Source organism: Oncorhynchus tshawytscha, linkage group LG30 (assembly GCF_018296145.1).
Source record: "Oncorhynchus tshawytscha isolate Ot180627B linkage group LG30, Otsh_v2.0, whole genome shotgun sequence".
In the NCBI taxonomy this organism is placed as follows: Eukaryota; Metazoa; Chordata; class Actinopteri; order Salmoniformes; family Salmonidae; genus Oncorhynchus; species Oncorhynchus tshawytscha.
Window position 1 is genome coordinate 9,753,081 of NC_056458.1, and position 19,592 is coordinate 9,772,672.

Genomic DNA, 19,592 nt, shown 5'->3' on the forward strand with positions numbered 1-19,592 from the left:
TTAGTCGTTCAGTTTTTGGCATTCTTTAGTTTTTTTAGCTTATGTTTGTTGTGTCGTAAATATTCCCGCTATTATTATTTTTGATCCGTATTTTCCTGTGATGCACATTTCTTTGCATTCCATGTCTGTAATGTGCCGTATAAATAAATCTTGATCTGATTTGACCAGTCCTTTCCCTGACCACCAGACCTTATTGCTGCTCCAGGTTAGTTGTTAATGTCAGTTCAGAAAAGTCAGCTCACTTTCCAAACGACAAAATCCAATGGTAGAGGCAGAGGCATGACTATTTCATGTCTCAACACTCTACGCCAAATAAACAAGACTGAACCTACTGTATGGAGATAGCCAGACTTTAATCGGGGTTGTTTTCAGGGAGAGTGTTTGCATCATCATCATCAAAGTCACAAACGGAGATTAGAAACAAACTGAGATTAGAAACAAACTGAGATTAGAAGCGAGAAATGAGAAATGAGAGATGAGAAATCACAGGAATAATGAGGGTTGGCAGGACCACATTCAAATCATATTTAGGCCTGTTTAGAGGGACTTGTTTTGTATTGGTGTCAGATGATGCTATTCACTGTGCATTGTCCTACGGTTTTCTACTGTGCATTATCCTTCAACTGGAAGTGCTTCCTATCTGGGGTAAACAACATGTCCTGTGTAACTGGGTGAAATGTGCAGTTTCAGAAAAGAGTTCAAGAAAAGACAAGAGATGTAACAGAGAGATGACAATGTGAGTCATCCTAAATACGATGACGGGAGTGCGGGGAATCACCTTGAAGTTATAAGGTTTCCAAATAGAGCCTCACGACCTTAACTTTGATTTCATCAATTGTAGGATGTAAATGTCTCTGTGCAAATGAGGGGCTTTTGATGTAAGGCTGTGAGTGGCTGTCTGCCAGTCGTTGCTCCTAGACAAACTGGAACCAATGGAATGCTTCCAGAACCTGCCTTTATGGAATTTAGAGTTCCCCTGGCAACATGACATCAGCCATTAATCAAAATGCACATGCCGAGGTCTTTGGAATACAGAACACGTCCAATACATTTGGAGGGCACCTGAGATCTCTCTGTCTGGAAGGTCGGAGACTCATGGAAAGTGCACAGGTGGCATAGCTGATGTGGTGACACTTATCAGACATCCTAGTGGGGGTGGAACAGTGTGGGGGTGCTCGACACTGTCAGCTTAAAACGATTTCATATTCACACTCTCACCGACCTCTGACCAAGAATCCCAAAAAATGACTTATAATAAGTTCAATTAAAAAAATATACACAATGAACTTAAAATCATTAGCATACGGTCTTAATGCTGCCCTGATGATTATCTAGCATTAGCCTTCCTCCGCCAAGGCCGGGCCGTGCCCAGTGGGCAGGAAATCAGAGCTCTGCTGGACCTCTGGGATCTGAAGACTGGGCTTGCATGCCAAGTGTCAAGAAGCTGCTGTTTTGAATAGGGTCTTTGTAGCATTCTGCTAGCGATAAGCATCTCCTTGTGATGAGGATTAGTCATTTCACTGTTCCAAAAAGCAATCTGTTCAACATCTGAAGAGATGTACTCTCACTGTGATCAGGGAAACTGAGCTGGTAATGAAAACCATTGTCAGACTCTGTAGGATCAATGGAGGTCACTCTGACAAGGGAACCAATTCATCATGGGGTCACAGCCCCAAATCCATCACTATACGCCACAGCTAGCTGCCTGGCTCGCTGGGCGTGGGCTGGCACCGCGGGGAGGCAGGGAGGAAGGAGAGAGGAGAGCAGGTGCTCTCTGTTTCAGTAGAGGCAGTGGCCAGCGGCTTGTTTTTAACTAGGTAGATAATTGTATTTCACTCCAGGTTGTGGTGCACCATATCATGTGTTAAAGCTTTTGTCCCAGACCATCACTAAGAGAGCTGATTCAGATAATTAAGGTCTTTATAAATAGCTGATTGATTCTTCAAGTTAAAACTAGCTTACTTTAATAGTTTACGGTGGTAGAAGCAGACAGTTCGACATTACAAAAAGCTAATATGCTAGCTAGCTGATGGGCTCGTTGAAGCAAAGCATGGCTATATAGTGAAGGTTTCAAACACAGTTCTATTAAAGTGGTGGATGGCAGACTCAGCAGCTTAGAGAGAATCCTACACATTGTGTGCGGCAGAGTCCAGAAAGCACCATAAGCAGTGTGTCTGGCTGTTAGAGGTAGGGAGGGGTGAGCAGTGTCTTCGCTCAACAAACCAGCCTACCTCCCAGCCCGGGGCGCAGGCGGTTGTCGTAGCCATCCAGCAGTCTGTCCAGGATCCGGGTGAAAATGGTGATGTTGTCTCTACTGTCGTCAGGCAACGGCTCTCTGTGCCCAACCACTGCCCTGCAGAGTGAGAGAGAGACAGAGCGAGCGAGAGAGAGAGGCGAGAGAGAGAAAGTGTTAGATTGAACACAGCAGACATCTTTGAGTCTTTCCTGTAGCATTGGTTCCTCCGGCTCCTCAGATAAGCTATGGGAAATGCACTAAATAGAAAAAGCTGTCCGCAGCTTCACTTTGTGCTCATTATCAATTTCCTGTTTACAACGAGATCTGGCCAAACCATTGGAGTAACCACTGTTGTTTCCAACCACTGAGAGAGTTGTAGGGTTAACTGAACCTTTTTCTAATTCAACCTTCAGAGTCCTGGCTACCGCATTGATTGAGACCCAAACATGTTGGGATTTAATTTTGGGCGTCGTGTGGCAGCACATCACTCTCACACATGGAAAGATTGATTGAAGTCCAAAAGGATTAGTCACAGAACTGCTGCCGGTCACAGAGCTGCTGCCGACTGTCACGGATCCCTCCGGAACTTTCATCACGCACACCTGTCCCCTATTCCCACTGATTAGTATTTGTATATATGTGGCCTTTGATTTCCATGGTCTTGTCGATTATTGTTACAATGTCCGTTGGTTGTGTAAGTGCTTGTGCTGTGTGTTTTGGGCTTTCACAAACACTGTTATTTATTCAAGGTTCTGCTCACTCTTTTGTGTGGGTTTCAATCCTGTGTTTTTGTTACGTGTTTGTTTGGTCTTCGTCCCCGTGCCTTTACGCGGCACGCCGTAATATGGGCTTAATAAACTATTACGCATTCCTGCGTCCCTTCATGCCAGCGTGACACCAACCAACAACTCACAGTCACAGAGCTGCTGCAGACCGACAATTCACAGTCACAGAGCTGCTGCCGACCGACAACTCAGTCACAGAGCTACTGCCGACAGACAACTCACAGTCACAGAGCTGCTGCCGACAGACAACTCAGTCACAGAGCTGCTGCCGACCGACAACTCACAGTCACAGAGCTGCTGCCGACCGACAACTCACAGTCACAGAGCTGCTGCCGACCGACAACTCACAGTCACAGAGCTGCTGCCGACCGACAACTCACAGTCACAGAGCTGCTGCCGACCGACAACTCACAGTCACAGAGCTGCTGCAAACTCTGCCTCAGGGTTTTTTCCTCCTTCATTCTGCATAATATCCCACAAGTGACAAACGAGGTCCTGAATATGCAGTCAACCTCCGCTTCCTTAATTACCTTAAATATGCCAGAGCAATTATCTCTTTGTGGGCCTGGCCACCGTTCCCCAGTGAACAATGTGCTGGTGAGACGGAGAGGGCACCGTAGATGAGCTAATGAGTGCCATTTTCAATCAAACTCAGAACCCCTGAGGGACTGACCTCTGACCTGTCTCCAGACTACCCCTATCAACAAGAATGTCTGAGGGCCACTAATAGCTAGCAACAAAAGTCATTTATACGCAGGCATGCACCACCCATAAACACTCTCACAGGAACACAAATACATACAGCCTTACATGTGCAGCTGTGCGTTCAAATACATTATACAGGTACGTCTACCCTTCATGTAGTACACTATAAGGATAAACAAACACAAGCCCTCAACTGGCAGACAGACTAGAAATGGTGATGTTTCAAGGGATAAGTACATTAGGTGTCCATCTGAAATCTCCTTGTCAGTATACCAGTACTAACAGCACAGTTAAGGCAATGTCATAAAAGGAAGGACAGACAGAACATCACTTTTGTACGTGTGTCTATGTGTGTGTGTGCATGCGTGTGGCACCTTGACGTATGAACTACTATTTTTTTTCACATCCAATCTCAGACGCCAGTCAAAGACAAAGGGGCCTCTGCTGAAAATGAATCAGGTCTGAGTGATAAACACAGCAGAGCAACATAGAGGAGAGAGCGGGAGAGAGAGAGGGAGAGAGAGAGAGAGAGAGAGAGAGAGAGAGAGAGAGAGAGGAGAGAGAGAGAGAGAGAGAGAGAGAGGGAAAAGGAGAGGAGATAAGGAGAGGGGGAAAAGGAGATAGGGGAGAAGAAGAGGGAGAGGAGAAGATGGAGAGAGGGGAGAAGGAGAGAGGGAGAGAGAGGGGGGAGAAGTGGAAAATGAGATGAGGGGAGAAAGAGAGGGGAGAAAGAGATAGAGAGAGGGGAGAGAGAGGGGGAGAAGGTGAAAGGGCGAGAGAGAAAGAGAGCGAGCAAGAGAGAAAAGGAGAGGAGAGCGAGAGAGATGGGGAAAAAGAGAGAACGAGAGAGGGAGAGAGAAAGAGAGAAGGTGGGGAGGGGAGGAGAGGAGAGAGAGATGAGGGAAAATGAGAGGAGGAGAGAGGGAGAGGAGGAGAGAGAGAGAGGAAGAAGGAGAGAGAGAGAGAGAGAGAGAGAGAGAAAGAGAGAGAGAGAAGGAAAGAAGGAGAGAAGGAGAGAGAGGGAAAGAGAGGGAAAGAGAGGGAAGGTAAAAGAGCCGCACTGTGTATAACTCCACCGACATCTAATTAAATTCCTTGAGCTTTAAGAGGGCCTGCATCCTCAGAAAGCTTCCCCCAATCCCCCCCACGCACAACTCTCCTTCCTCCTTCGCTCCCTCTCCTCTCGCTCCCTCCCGCTCTCTGGAGTGTGCCGTGGGGGCTTATAGGGAGGCTTGTTACTGATTGACTGATAAGGACCCCGAAATCTGTCCACTGCTGGAGTGGCTGGGCCCACGCCCTCATTGTTTTGCTACTGGGTACCGGAGGCTGCCAGAATCCAATGGAGAGGATTAGTGGGCCCGGTCGGAGCTGCCTACAAATGACATTTTGAAAGCTGATGATTCTCCCCAGCGTGCTGTAGCTACAGGGGCCCTGCTTCATTTACTTACTATGGCAAGGGGAAATTAAAGGAAAGACCATCTACCTCCAACAGGGGGGTATGAATGACATGGAGGGGGTACATGCCTTCATCAATAAACTCTTAATTAACAACATTTCTATTCCAGAATCAACCAACCCCCTACTGCCACCCATCAGCACCAAGGGTAAAACCCTCCCTAGCCAACCCACTCACACATCTCCTCAGCCCCAGCCCATCACCAACCTATTGATACTAATATGCAGCATATCACACGACACATTGTATCCGACAAAGACATACCTGCTATCATTCAATGGCTTCACAATATGCCTGATTTTCCTTTGTTGGCCTCGTCTTTTTAGTGTCTTCCAATTGTCTGTGCTCAGAGGAGATAAGGCCTCCAGGAGAGAAAGGGAACACGTTGAACAATGGTTGCTAATGCAGCATTGATTGACTCAGGGGCAGATGCCACGTCGCAGCTCAATAATGACCAACATTTCTGTTCATTCTTCTTTCATCTAATTGAAGCTAATGAGGGACGGATGCGTGTTGGGCGTGCGCTTTTGAAGAAGACTCAGTAAACTTAGCTCAGACTTTTATTAGGAGTACTCACGACACTCTGCCCATGTAGAATCTCTGGCCTTGCTGGCAGGTAAATGCAATGGTCAAACACTGAATCTTAAAAAGTACTCAGAGTTTACAGTGAGTGAGTTTACAGTCCTATTTTTAAAAAAAGGCATGAGGGAGAGGGCGAGAATTAAAAGATGAGAAAATTAGTAGAGATTCTGCTATCACATCTACAGCACCAGGGAGCAGCCACTAAACAACACCATGTGTCTGCTTTTCCCTTTCTTTCAGAGGTTAAATGCTGCTATAGAAACAGCAGCCCCTATCGTCCCCCATTTCAAATCTGTTCCGCTGACTTCTAGAAGGCTATCCAGGAAACTGGAACAAGCATCACTCTCAAACATCCTTGTAAACAAGCAGCTATATAAAAACAAACAAATGTGTTTATCTTGCCATGACCAAACGGACAAAAGTTGTCGTCAGTGGGATGTTGTGAGTCAGTGACAGGAACATACAACCGAGTCTCACTGATAAGACGGCAACATACAGTGCAAACTATTCAGACCCTCTGACTTTTTTCCACATGTTGGTACGTTACAGCCTTATTCTAAAATGTATTACATATTTCACTCTACACACAATGTCGCATAATGACAAAGCAAAAACAGGTTTTTAGAAATGTTTGCAAATGTAAAAAAAAGAAGGTATTCAGACCCTTTGCTATGAGACTCGGAATTGAGCTCTGGTGTGTCTTGCTTCCATCGATCATGCTTGAGATGTTTCCACAACTTGATTGGAGTCTACTTGGTGTAAGTTCAATTGATTGGACATGATTTGGAAAGGCACACACCCATCTATATAATGTCCCACAGTTGACAGTGCATGTCAGAGCAAAAACCAAGCCATGAGGTTGAAGGAATTATCCGTAGAGCTCCGAGACAGGATTGGGTTGAGGCACAGATCTGGGAAAGGGTACCGAAAAATGTCTGCGGCATTGAAGGTCCCCAAAAAACACAGTGGCCTCCATCATTCTGAAAAAGGAAGAAGTTTGGAACCACCAAGACTCTTCCTAGATCTGGCCACCCGGCCAAACTGAGCAATCGAGGGAGAAGGGCCTTGGTCGGGGAGGTGACCAAGAACCCGATGGTCACTCTGACAGAGCTCCCCAGAGTTCCTCTGTGGAGATGGGAGAAGAAGAACAACCTTCCAGAAGGACAACCGTCTCTGCAGCACTCCACAAAATCAGGCCTTTATGTTAGATTGGCCAGACGGAAGCCACTCCTCAGTAAAAGGCACATGACAGTCCGCTTGGAGTTTGCCAACATGCACCTAAAGGACTCTCAGACCATGAGAAACAAGATTCTCTGATTTGATAAAACCAAGATTGGACTCTTTGGCCTGAATGCCAAGCATCACATCTGGAGGAAACCTGGCATCATCCCTACGGTGAAGCATGGTGGTGTCAGCATCATGCTGTGGGGATGTTTTTCAGTGGCAGGGACTGGGAGACTAGTCAGTATTGAGGGAAAGATGAACTGAGAAAAGTAGAGAGAGATCCTTGATGAAAACCTGCTCCAGAGCACTCAGGACCTCAGACTGGGCCAAAGGTTCACCTTCCAACAGGACAACAGCCCAAAGCACACAGCCAAGACAATACAGGAGTGGCTTTGGGACAAGTCTCTGAATGTCCTTGAGTGGCCCAGCCAGAGCCCAGTCTTGAACCCAATCGAACATCTCTGGAGAGACCTGAAAATAGCTCCCCATCCAACCTGACAGAGATTGAGAGGATCTGCACAGAAGAATGGGAGGAGCTCTCAGAATAAAGGTGTGCCAAGCTTGTAGCGTCATACCCTAGATATCTCTCTCTCTCTCTCTCTCTCTCTCTCAAATCATACACTCATAAGCAGTCAGTAAACAATACACCGAAAAATAGAAAACACATTGTTCAAAACATACAATTCTCAGGGAGAAGTACATTTTTAATTAAAAAAAATATTCATATTTGTATCATTGTCTTTTGATGAATGAAAACATGTTCTATCATAGTAGCTCAAAATTGATCAGAAATTACTACTTTGCTTTGCTCTTTTGTTTTTTGTTCTTCCTCCTCCTTGTACCCCTATTTTTACAGTACTGTACCCTGCATCTCACAAACGTGTCCTTTGTCTATGTGATACTGTAATTCTTGTTCTTTGTTGATATAAACCTGCAACCAGTCAAAATCTATTGAGTAGTCAGTACTGTTAATACAGTTTTTCTCAGTCGCTTTGGTGCATTTCTTAGATCAAAAGTTAAATTCTTGATACTACTTGTACAAATTCCAAATCATCTAGTCACTTGTGCACATCATTAAAGCAATGTCTTATTCCTTTGAACAAATTGCAATTGATAATGTACAAGTGTCAGCTTTTTTTTCCACATTATCAATTGCTCATGTAATGTTGATCAAAATATAGTAGATGGTTCTCTGTTGAATAGTCTTACCCCTCAAAACATCTAGGCATTAGTTCCTTGCATAAGCCATTACATGCAAAATTGTTAAACTATTTGTCATAAACTGTCAAGCATAGTTTTACACCTTTCTATTGGACCTTTTGTACAAAAACGTGAATTGATGAATTGTGCAGGTGAAATTGACCCTCACTCATGAAGGAATGTAAAGTGTTAGTTCAACCAACAATCAACCAGTTGTCTAAATTGCTCAAAGGTACATCTCATGAAGAATCAATTGGCAAGCATATATAGACAGACCACAACACAGAGTTGCAATTTTCCAATAATGGATGGACCAGGAAACGAACAGGGTCAACAGCCAAGAGGAGGAAGAAGAGGAGCAAGGATGCGTGGTGGAAGGCAAAACAGAGGAAGAGGCAGAAGAGGACATAGGCGCATATCTGATGACATAAGGGCCACTGTTGTAGACCATGTTGTCAATCATGGCCTTACAATGGCTGAGGCGGGTCGAAGGGTCCAGCCGAATATTGGGAGATCAACCGTGTCCTCAATAGTTCAAACGTTTCGAAGAGAGAACAGGTATGTCCACCAATGTACAGTGCCCTGTTACTGTATATAAGCAGTATACTGTATACTTCCTACATGCTTCATATTACAGTAGTCCACTTGTATTTCACAGCATACAGAAATATACTCTATACAGATACATACTGCACCTTACATGCACCCACCTGTATGTTTTACCGTAAAATGTGTGTTTGCATAGTTTTTGTCTATGTGAAAGTGTGCGATGCATCACTACATTTTTCCCCACATAGGACTGCAAGATTACCTCAAACCGCTGGCAGAGGATGCCTTTTCACACCTCAACAGGAGGAGGCTACTTGCACCATTGTCCGAGCAAACAATGCCATGAGACTCAGGGAAATACAAAGGACCATTATAGAAGACAACGATGTCTTTGAAAACATCCATATGGTTAGCATCTCAACCATCGACAGAGTGCTGCATAGAAACCAGATGAGTATGAAACAGTTGTACCATGTACCATTCCAAAGGAATAAGGACAGAGTTAAGGAGCTATGGTACCAGTATGTACAGGTAAAACATATATCTATGTAACTACTTTACAGCAACATTTTATAGTGATACATAGTACAGTAAGCATAAACTGCACACATTTCCATTGCTGTGGAAGGAACATGCAATATATGTACATTTTATGTCACTCTTCCTTACCAAAACAAATTCAACTGTGTGTTCTGGGATATAGCGTATAATGGAGTTGGAATCAAGTAAACCCTCTCACAACTTTGTATACGTGGATGAGGCTGGCTTCAACCTGACCAAATGCAGAAGGCAGGGTCGGAATATCATCGGTCACAGAGCTACTGTGGATTTGCCAGGCCAACGGGGAGGAAATATCACCATGTGTGCTGCTATTTCGGAGCATGGTGTCCTAACCCATATCCCCCTTATAGGGCCATACAACACCCAGCATCTTCTCAACTTTTTAGAGACTCTCTACAGGGCTCTCATCCCTGATGATGAGAGGGGTCTGTTTAGAGAGGATTTGCCAAAGTATGTGGTCATTTGTGATAATGTGAGTTTCCATCGATCAAACATCATAAGGCAATGGTTTGTGACCCACCCGAGGATGCTCATAGAATTCCTCCCACCTTATTCACCATTCCTTAACCCAATTGAGGAGTTATTTTCAGCATGGAGGTGGAAGGTGTACGATCGTCAGCCACACACACAGATGACCCTGCTGGCTGCAATGGATGCAGCATGTGAGGACATCACAGTAGACACCTGCAGAGGATGGATAAGGCATTCCAAAAGATTCTTTCCACGTTGCATTGGAAGGGAAAATATCCGGTGTGATATGGATGAGAATATGTGGGCCGACAGACAGGAACGTCTGGATGTGTAGAGACAGCACAACAGTGCTGCGGGCAAAGTTGTGCCTTAGGGGAGGTTTCCTGTGTTTCTTTCCAATTTACTTTTTTTTCCTTTGTGCCCCTTAGGTTGTCCAGTCTCTTTCAATCAATAACCCACATCCCACATACAGTAATATGTAAATAGTACTGTTGAAATTGATATATGCCATAGAAGTGCAGCCTTGTGCATTTTCAATACAGTAACTGTCATCCAAACTGTAGCCTAAGTTTACATCAGGTAATACTGTCAAAGTACACAGTTACATTTACAACATGCCTAAACATTTTGACGACCTTGTTCGTGAACAATGACTCAATGACTTATCATTCTGATGACACTGACATGATCATTGGCATGAATATTTACTTTTGAGAGATGTACTAAGGATTTTTAGTGACTGACTAGCTTTAGAAACATATCTATTGTATATTGCAGTTTGTACAAATTGTTCTGAGAAATGCACTTATTATTTTGCACATGTTAGGGATGATGTGAAAAATGCACCAAAGCGACTGAGAAAAACTGTAAATGGAAATCACAATGCTCAGGGCCATACAATTTGTCCATTGTACAGTATACAGCCTACAATGCACTGTACTACAGTATCCATTCTCAGACTTTCTCCTTCTCACCTTCAACAACCTGTTTGCTCTCTGAACTGGCTTATATTGGTTGTGTCGCATCATTTGAAACAGGTTAAATCAATTTTGAGTGGTTGTGTTCAATCAATGACATATGTTCTCTATTTGTATTTGATTGTTGCCACTTGTGTTTACCAGTATGGAAGACATGTGCATTAGACTGCAGAATGTGTTTTGAGAATGAGAATGTGTTTAGAGTTTTGCTGAAAAGTCTAAGTGAGATCTGCACATTGTGTTTTACCATGTGAAATGGTTTAAGGTATTGACAACAGACTGCATAATTAGCTAAATGAGTCCAGGCAACTGAGAACTTTGTTCAGCCAATGGGTTTTAGTGTTTTAGCAATTGAGAAAAACTGTAAAACAAGGCCTACCTTCAAACTCAGTGCCTCTTTGCTTGACATCATGGGAAAATCAAAAGAAATCAGTCAAGACCTCAGAAAAAAAATGTCGACCTCCACAAGTCTGGTTCATCCTTGGGAGTAATGTCCAAACTATAGTAAGCAAGTATAAACACCATGGGACCACTCAGCCGTCATAACGCTCAGGATGGAGACACGTTCTTTCTCCTAGAGAAAAACATACTTTAGTGCGAAAAGTTCAAATCAATCCCAGAACAACAACAAAGGACCCTGTGAAGATGCCGGAGGAAACAGTTACAAAAGTATCTGTATACACAGTAAAACAAATCCTATATCGACATAACCTGAAAGGCTGCTCAGCAAGGAAAAAGCCACTGCTCAAAAAACACCATAAAAAAAGCCAGACTACGGTTTGCAACTGCACATGGGGAGAAAGATTGTACTTGGAGAAATGTCCTCAGGTCTGATGAAACAAAAATAGAACTGTTTGGCCATAATGACCATCGAGGAAAAAGGGGGAGGCTTGCAAGCCGAAGAACATCATCCGTGAGGAACAGGGGTGGCAGCATCATGTTGTGGGGGAGCTTTGCTGTAGGAGGGACTGGTGCACTTCACAAAATAGATGGCATCATGAGGGAGGAAGATCATGTGGATATATTGAAGCAACATCTCAAGAGAACAGTCAGGAAGTTTGGATGCAAATTGGAAGCTTGGTTGCAAATGGGTCTTCCAAACAGACAATGACCCCAAGAATACTTCCAAAGTTGTGGCAAAATGGCCTAAGGACAACAAAGTTAAAGTATTGGAGTGGCAATCAATCCTATAGAAAATTTGTGGACAGAACTGAAAAAGCGTGTGCGAGCAAGGAGGCCTACAAACCTGACTCAGTTACAGAAGCTCTGTCAGGAGGATGGGCCAAATTTCACCCAACTTATTGTGGGAAGCTTGTTTGAAGGCTACCCGAAATGTTTGACCCAAGTTAAACAATTTGAAGGCAATGCAAATACTAATTGAGTGTATGTAAACTTCTGACCCACTGGGAATATGATGAAAGAAATAAATCATTCCCTCTACTGACATTTCACATTCTTAAAATAAAGTGGTGATCCTAACTGACCTAAGACAGGGAATTTTAACTTGGATTACATGTCAGGAATTGTCAAAAACTGAGTTGAAATGTATTTGGCTAAGGTGTGCGTAAACTTCTGACTTCACTTCTACTGCACATACTATGGGGGTTGAAGGCACTTTTAATGCAATATATCTAGCTCTTTGTACAGCATGCTTAAGTGAATGAGCTGGGGAATGTTAAAATGTGTTGATCCCAAATAGACTTGGGGAATAAATCAATAACTCTTTAGAATAAACCGCAGTTTGAGTGCTTTGGCAAGTGTTGTGTACAACAGAGTCAGATGTAATCTGATCAGCCTGCCAAATGCAGGTAAATGTAACTTCCTAGAAGACGCTCTTCAATTGTCTACTGCATGTTTAATGGTGGTGTTCTCTGTCCTCAACACTGAGCAGATCTAGTAAACGTTGTTTAGTGCCTGGCAGATTGCACCCTAAACTACACCATTGGCCAAAATACAACTCAGAAACAGTGTACTGATCCAGGAGTCCTTCAGCACAAACCCAATGTAGTAATCCCTGGTTTATCTGTTGGATATGCCTAAGTGTTGAGCCAAACCAGAGCCATCTCTGCCCGGCAGCTGCTGCTGCTCCTCTAGCCCTCCACGGTCTGGCAAGCAGTCAAACACACTGGATCTGGACTCTGGGGCCTCTGAGGAACATGTAACCTTGCTCATTTACATCACCCATTTGATTACAGACAAGATCCTCTGACCACAACCCCATTCTAGTAGCTTCCCACTCCCCAGAAGTGCCAGGGTAAAATAGGGTTATCTTGATCAGAGTCACATCATGCAGCCTTATACATCATGCAGCCTTACGCATCATGCAGCCTTACGCATCATGCAGCCTTAAGCATCATGCAGCCTTACGCATCATGCAGCCTTACGCATCATGCAGCCTTACGCATCATGCAGCCTTACGCATCATGCAGCCTTACGCATCATCATGCAGCCTTAGGCATCATGCAGCCGCACGCATCATGCAGCCTTAGGCATCATGCAGCCGTACGCATCATGCAGCCTTAGGCATCATGCAGCCGTACGCATCATGCAGCCGCACGCCTCATGCAGCCTTAGGCATCATGCAGCCGTACGCATCATGCAGCCTTAGGCATCATGCAGCCTTAGGCATCATGCAGCCTTAGGCATCATGCAGCCTTAGGCATCATGCAGCCTTAGGCATCATGCAGCCTTACGCATTTCTTTGTTAACCGCTCAACATAAAATAGCCACATGTGCGCACTCCCTCATCTCGTTTGGAGAAAATATACTTTCTATTTTATTCAGCTTTGTTCAATTGTATTCTTCATACTATAAAATAATGCCATGGAATTCTAAGCAAATCTTGTCTGCTAAATGAACTAGTGTAGCCCACAGCCATAAGGCATAGCCAGAACAGGACCTAACATAAGGACAACTCAGAGGATGCTATTCTGTTCTTCTGAAATATACTTCATTTTCTTCATATCATGTTTCTTTAGACCTGTCTAAAATAAATCATGGATTCAATTGTGAAGGTGTAGGCTATACTACATGGATTTATTAGACTTTTTAACATGGAGATGTTCCAAAAGTCAGCATCAGTGGCTTGTAGACTGTGTGGAAGCCAGGAGACACTAAATGTGTTTGTTAATTACCGGTCAATTACCGTGAGACCGACAGTTATTTTGCTTGACAATCACCGGCTGATGAAATTTCGTAGCCCTTGTTAGGGTCCAAGAGCTTGGATAAGCCTTCAACTGACAAACCTAGTCAGGCTCTGTGAGGCGACTAAACAAGAAGAGAGGACCAGCTCCTGTCAAACCAGACAACATACAGATGTTACAACCATACTGTAGTCTGACAAGCATGGTGAAATAACATCCCGAGGAGGTTGGAAAGTAAAAAAATGTATGCTCACAAATGACTCTGATCTGTTTATTTTTGTCCCTCAAACATTAAAGTGCTTTGTGTCCTTGGTTTAGCGCCTTTGGCTAAATTAACATCTAGTGAGAAGAGTATTAATTAATGAAATATACAGAAGCATGCATAAAACATGTTTTTTTTCTTCTGTTGGGATAATTATTACTAACGTTTTACGAAGGCAGAATGCAACTCCTAGGGGCTTTCTTCATATTAGTTTCTCCTCTTTCAACTTCATTATTATTTCAGTAAAACTTTTCAGCTTTTATGGAGCAGCCCCTGTTGTTAAATGAACATTGTCTAACTGACTCGCGTCCCAGAGAACTTTTATCATGCTTTACTAAAGCTGCCTGCTTTGCAGACACTCAATCTTGATGCTTCACTTATTTTCGTCTATTCCCTTGTGTTCAAGCCAATGAGGCATGTTGGCATACCAACAGACAGGGTGCTGTAGGATCATTCTCAAGCAGAGCATGCTCCAACAGACTGGCTCATTGACTGGCTTTCAGATGGAAGGATTTCAGCAAGCCCGTGTGGATCTGGAGGTATGCTGGATCATACCAATAGCTGTGAATTCCAACATAAGAGTTCACAGTGCATCAAGAAAGCGGACTGGCTTGTATTAAACCACTGTGAAATTGGAGAATATTCGCCAGTTGCGACTGAAAACATAATGTAACAAAACAATGCCTCTATAGGAGAAAACATTTGTTGTCGGATTAAGCTGGGATCAATGACTAACGAAGCTCAACTTCATGGCAGTGTAACATGGCATAGATAAACTCTGGCACAGCCATTCTCTGCAGCACACAAGGTGTTGAATCATCCATTGAGTCAACTCGCGTCACTGGTCAGTAAGGAGACCGACATCCATCCCCAGTTGCTCTGGAGCAGGATTGAGTTCTCTGTGTTCCACAGTGCAGCTGTGCAGACACACCCTCTGGAGGATCCACTCCGGCTCTAATCTGATTGTTCACCAATTAGGAACTTTGAAGCTGACAGATCAATTACTCAATATATATCAACACAATGCCACTGTTAGTTATCCTATCTGAAATTCAGGTAATTAGCCAAGAGATCAATAAACTGTGAGCAGGACGATGAACTTGGGGAGATATGAGAGAATTTGAGATTGATAAACCCCTTTTTAAACAGCGTGGCTGTGGATCCGACTCTTCTGGACCCCTCTTTGCGACCACTAATGGTCCGACGCTTCTGCGCATGTGCTGGATTCTCTACTTTACACAGTTTGTACTCTCCTCGTTTGGCTGTCTAGAGAACAGGCTACTCTGGCGAATGGTGCTAGTTTAACAAAGTTAGATCAAAGCTGAATCAATGTCTGCAAGATCACATATAATAGTATTGTAGCAGGGCCCGCTTCCACGAGGAGGTAAAAGGGGGATTAACCCCCTCAATTGAAACCTCTGCCCCATCAGTTTTTGTTTTTTACGTCCCTATATAAAATAGCAAAAAAGTTACAATGATTGGGAGACAGGTTGGCGTAAAAAGAATCAGTGTCAGCATAATGGACAGGATGCACTATGGTGTGTAGGGGGGCTATGGAAAGTCACTGGGGCGGAGAGGTATGACTCCTTTGGGTTTCCATCAAAAGCGGGAAAAACACTTCTTATCTGTGCAAGGCTAAGTGAATAAAGTGATACGCCTCCGCCTGTAATTTTTTCATTTTTAAGGGCGAGGTTTACCATTGAAGCTGCTTCACTCGAGTCTGCCTCACGCCCCACCACTACAAAGTTTAGTTAGCTAGCTGTAAAAATTGTTAGTTGTGACAGCATTGTGAAGTTCCTCTCTGACATTGAATGCACATGTTCGTAAATCGCAGAAGTAAGACTGGAGGCTACAGGGCTGCTGAAGGCGTTGATAGACCCCGGCTTTAAGTTTACAGCCAACATGGTGCACAGAATCCTCAGGCTTCTCTATCCTCCAAACAAATGACACACCACCAGCTGCAAGCAAACGTCAACATTATGTATGTACAAATCTCCAGCAATAACCAGTGGACAGACAGTACAGTAGGCCAGCAAGACAGAGAAGACACTAATGTAAAATAATTTTTTTCAGCATGTTGGATGCTGTCATTGGTGAAATGTCAGAACGATTTAGCGAACGCAACAGCCAATTGGTGGAGAACCTGGGTGCACTTGAACAAGAGAGCCATGACCTTCTAGATGTGAAAATGTCAAACCACTGCTGGATCAGATTTGGTGGAAGCTGACCAGTTTTTGCCGACTGAAATCTCTTGCTCTGGCTCCGATGTGGACAAATGGACCCCACTTGAAACGATTCTCTGGGTGTCAGGTATGCGTAAATGCCTGCAAGGGAGTCAGGCGCAGGAGAGCAGATAGTGGGTAGCAAACAGAGCCTTTTATTTAGGTGAACCAAAAGAAAATGGCACAACGAACACGAAATACAATATGGGTTGACAAAACCAAGCACAACCAGACATACGTGCGCATACATGAAACAGATAAGCAATACCACACAAAGACATGGGGGAAACAGAGGGTTAAATACACAACAAATAATGACCCCGCTCACTGGGCATCAAAGCTGGGACCGAGAGACTGAAAAACAGCTTCTATCTCAAGGCCATCAGACTGTTAAACAGCCACCACTAACATTGAGTGGCTACTGGGAAATGAGAACCAGGTGTGTGGAAAAACGAGACAAAACAAATGGAAAATGAAAAATGGATTGGCGATGGCTAGAAGATCGGCAATGTCGACCGCTGAACACCGCCCGAACAAGGAGAGGCTAGATTACTTGTTCGTTATTACTGCATTGTCGGAACTAGAAGCACAAGCATTTCGCTACACTCGCATTAACATCTGCTAACCATGTGTATGTGACAAATAACATTTGATTTGATTTGAAACAATTTAAAGGCAATGCTACAAAATACAAATTGAGTGTATGTTAACTTCTGACCCACTGGGAATGTGATGAAAGAAATAAAAACCTAAATAAATAATTCTCTCTATTATTATTCTTAAAATAAATTCTTAAAATATTCATATTCTTATTATTCTTATTCATATTCTTAAAATAAAGTGGTGACCTAAAACAGGGAATTTTGACTCAGATTAAATTTCAGGAATTGTGAAAAACTGAATTTAAATGTATTTGGCTAAGGTGTATGTAAACTTCCGACATCAACTGTATATGGGAGAACTCATTTTCCACTTTGACAAACTGTGTTCAGTCAGCACAGAAGAAGTATGCTTCACCTGAGGAAAGCTCAACTAATCCAAGTGGCATTGGAGGAGGATTCTTACAAGATGACTTCGGGGAGAATGGAATGATCAATTACTCAGGAAGTTCCACAGAGAATCAAGGTGGCTGCAAACTCTTCTGAAAAGGTAAGAAACAATCTAGCTGGTTGGGTTTTATCAAAATATTGGTGGTATAGCCAGTGGCATCATTTCAACAAAAATCCTAGGGTATGGAATGGCAAAATGACTTCCTTATCCAGCCTACGTTTTCAACTGGCATGCTTTATTGTGTTCAAGCATACAGTATCTGAGAGGACTTATATATTTCTGTTTTGTTTGTGTTTTGGGATTTTCTTACATTTTGTTCTTAACATCATCAAGGTGTAATGTGTCTATAATGTTTGTGGTGTTTTTTTACTTGGTTTAGTTTGTCATGGTGCTGATAGAGAACTGCAGAGATTTCAGGCCAACCTGTCACTTCTTGGTCAAAAGCACTCAAGGGTCTCAGCATTTGAACTTTTATGTTTATTGTGGTATAGTGTGATATCAGCAGAATTCAATATAATTCCAATGCAAAACCCAAATGACACCCCTTGGTATAGCTACATATGGTTATGTTTCATCACAGAAATAGATAGGCTACATTCTATTATGGTTTTCTTGGTAGCCTATTGTTTTTCGTGGTTGTAAATGGAAGTGTACCTATTGGAAACGTGTTTATGGTAGGCTGTCATTGCTTAATTGATTATGTGGGTCGAATTTGATTCACAGAAGTCAATTGTGCCATATCACAACGTGTTTCTGTACTCATGAGCAAGCAGCATTCATTTCTATGTTTGAAGCGGACCTGTATAGGCCTGTTTATTTGGCAAGACAGTTGTGCATGTCTGCAGCTCACTGTAGTAGGCTGTAGGCTGTGTTTTGGTTATTTGGATCTCCATTTGCCTTTTGTTTACTGTGTGTGTTTACTGTTCATGTAACTAGCCTAAATGTAGATTGTGTCATGCCTTATTGATCTGATATTTTCTTTACTAGGCCTGCTTGGTACCGCTATATTCTTCTTTCACATTCATTCGTTCACAGTTGTCAGTATTCTAAGCCAAACTGCTATTCAGTATTTTTTGTTTGCATGCATGAATAACTAGGTTATTACTTTCAGCATTTAGTTTGTATTATTTTGGTAAGACAGCTGTTCGTACAGCTGCATTCACATAGGATATTTCACCTATTACAAACAGCCTATCTATGTTGTAGCCTGTTGTATAACATTACTGTAAGACAAAACACCAGCTCATTTCAGATGAGATTTTAGAATGACAGAGAAAAATTGCACCGCTCGCACTGTGGCCAAAAGTAGGCAAAATATCTCCTTTGATTGAAACTAAACACAGGTATGCTACAGTTTGTTAAAACCATCTGCTCTGACTGTACATAATTCAAAACAATACTGTAGGTTACTCCAAAACAATACTGTAGGTTACTCCAAAACAATACTGTAGGTTACTCCAAAACAATACTGTAGGTTACTCCAAAACAATACTGTAGGTTACTCCAAAACAATACTGTAGGTTACTCCAAAACAATACTGTAGGTTACTCCAAAACAATACTGTAGGTTACTCCAAAACAATACTGTAGGTTACTCCAAAACAACACTGTTTAACTCAAGAAGTTCTGAAGCATCTCTCTGTGAAATCTCCCCTTGAATCTCCCCTTTCTCTCTGTGAAATCTCCCCTTGAAACTGATTGAGATCAAATGGTTGGTATGCAGATGCTGCATGGACGTTTCACTGGTAAAACCTGAATAATTATCTTTCACGATTGGCAGTGAGAAATGTGACTGGAGGGTGAAGGTAAAGAAATGTGTGTGTAAAGTAAAGGTAAAGAAACACACCAGAATGCGATTCGGATCTTCAGCTCTGGGTAAAATGGATCCAAGGGGGGTGGGACAGGGTGGTTACCTAAGGATTCACAGCATTGGCCTTAATTAAAGACATGCTCCAGTACTTAGGAGACTAGTAAGTATTTTTAAACCTCCAGCTTGTGCTGGATCTGTCAATGTGTAGTTCATATATCATCTTCTATGAGCAGAATTACTGTATTGCCTCAATTAGCCGCAAAATCCCTAGTTTGAAAGCGACTGCTGTCTGGAAGCTGTGCTGCACCATTTTCCCTACATTTCCCCCCCATGTGGGCCAGCCCCCTAGCAATTTTCCCT

At 43.1% G+C, this 19,592-nt stretch overlaps 1 protein-coding gene across 1 annotated transcript in view; it reads right to left on the reverse strand.

Annotated features, from left to right (window-relative positions):
- LOC112228791 (gamma-aminobutyric acid receptor subunit alpha-3) overlaps window positions 1-19,592 on the reverse strand; it is a 160,591-nt gene that overhangs the window by 92,946 nt on the left and 48,053 nt on the right. The window contains exon 3 of the mRNA XM_024394434.2: window positions 2,232-2,353. Within this exon, the coding sequence (XP_024250202.2) occupies window positions 2,232-2,353 (122 nt within the window). The remainder of the gene's footprint in view (window positions 1-2,231; window positions 2,354-19,592) is intronic.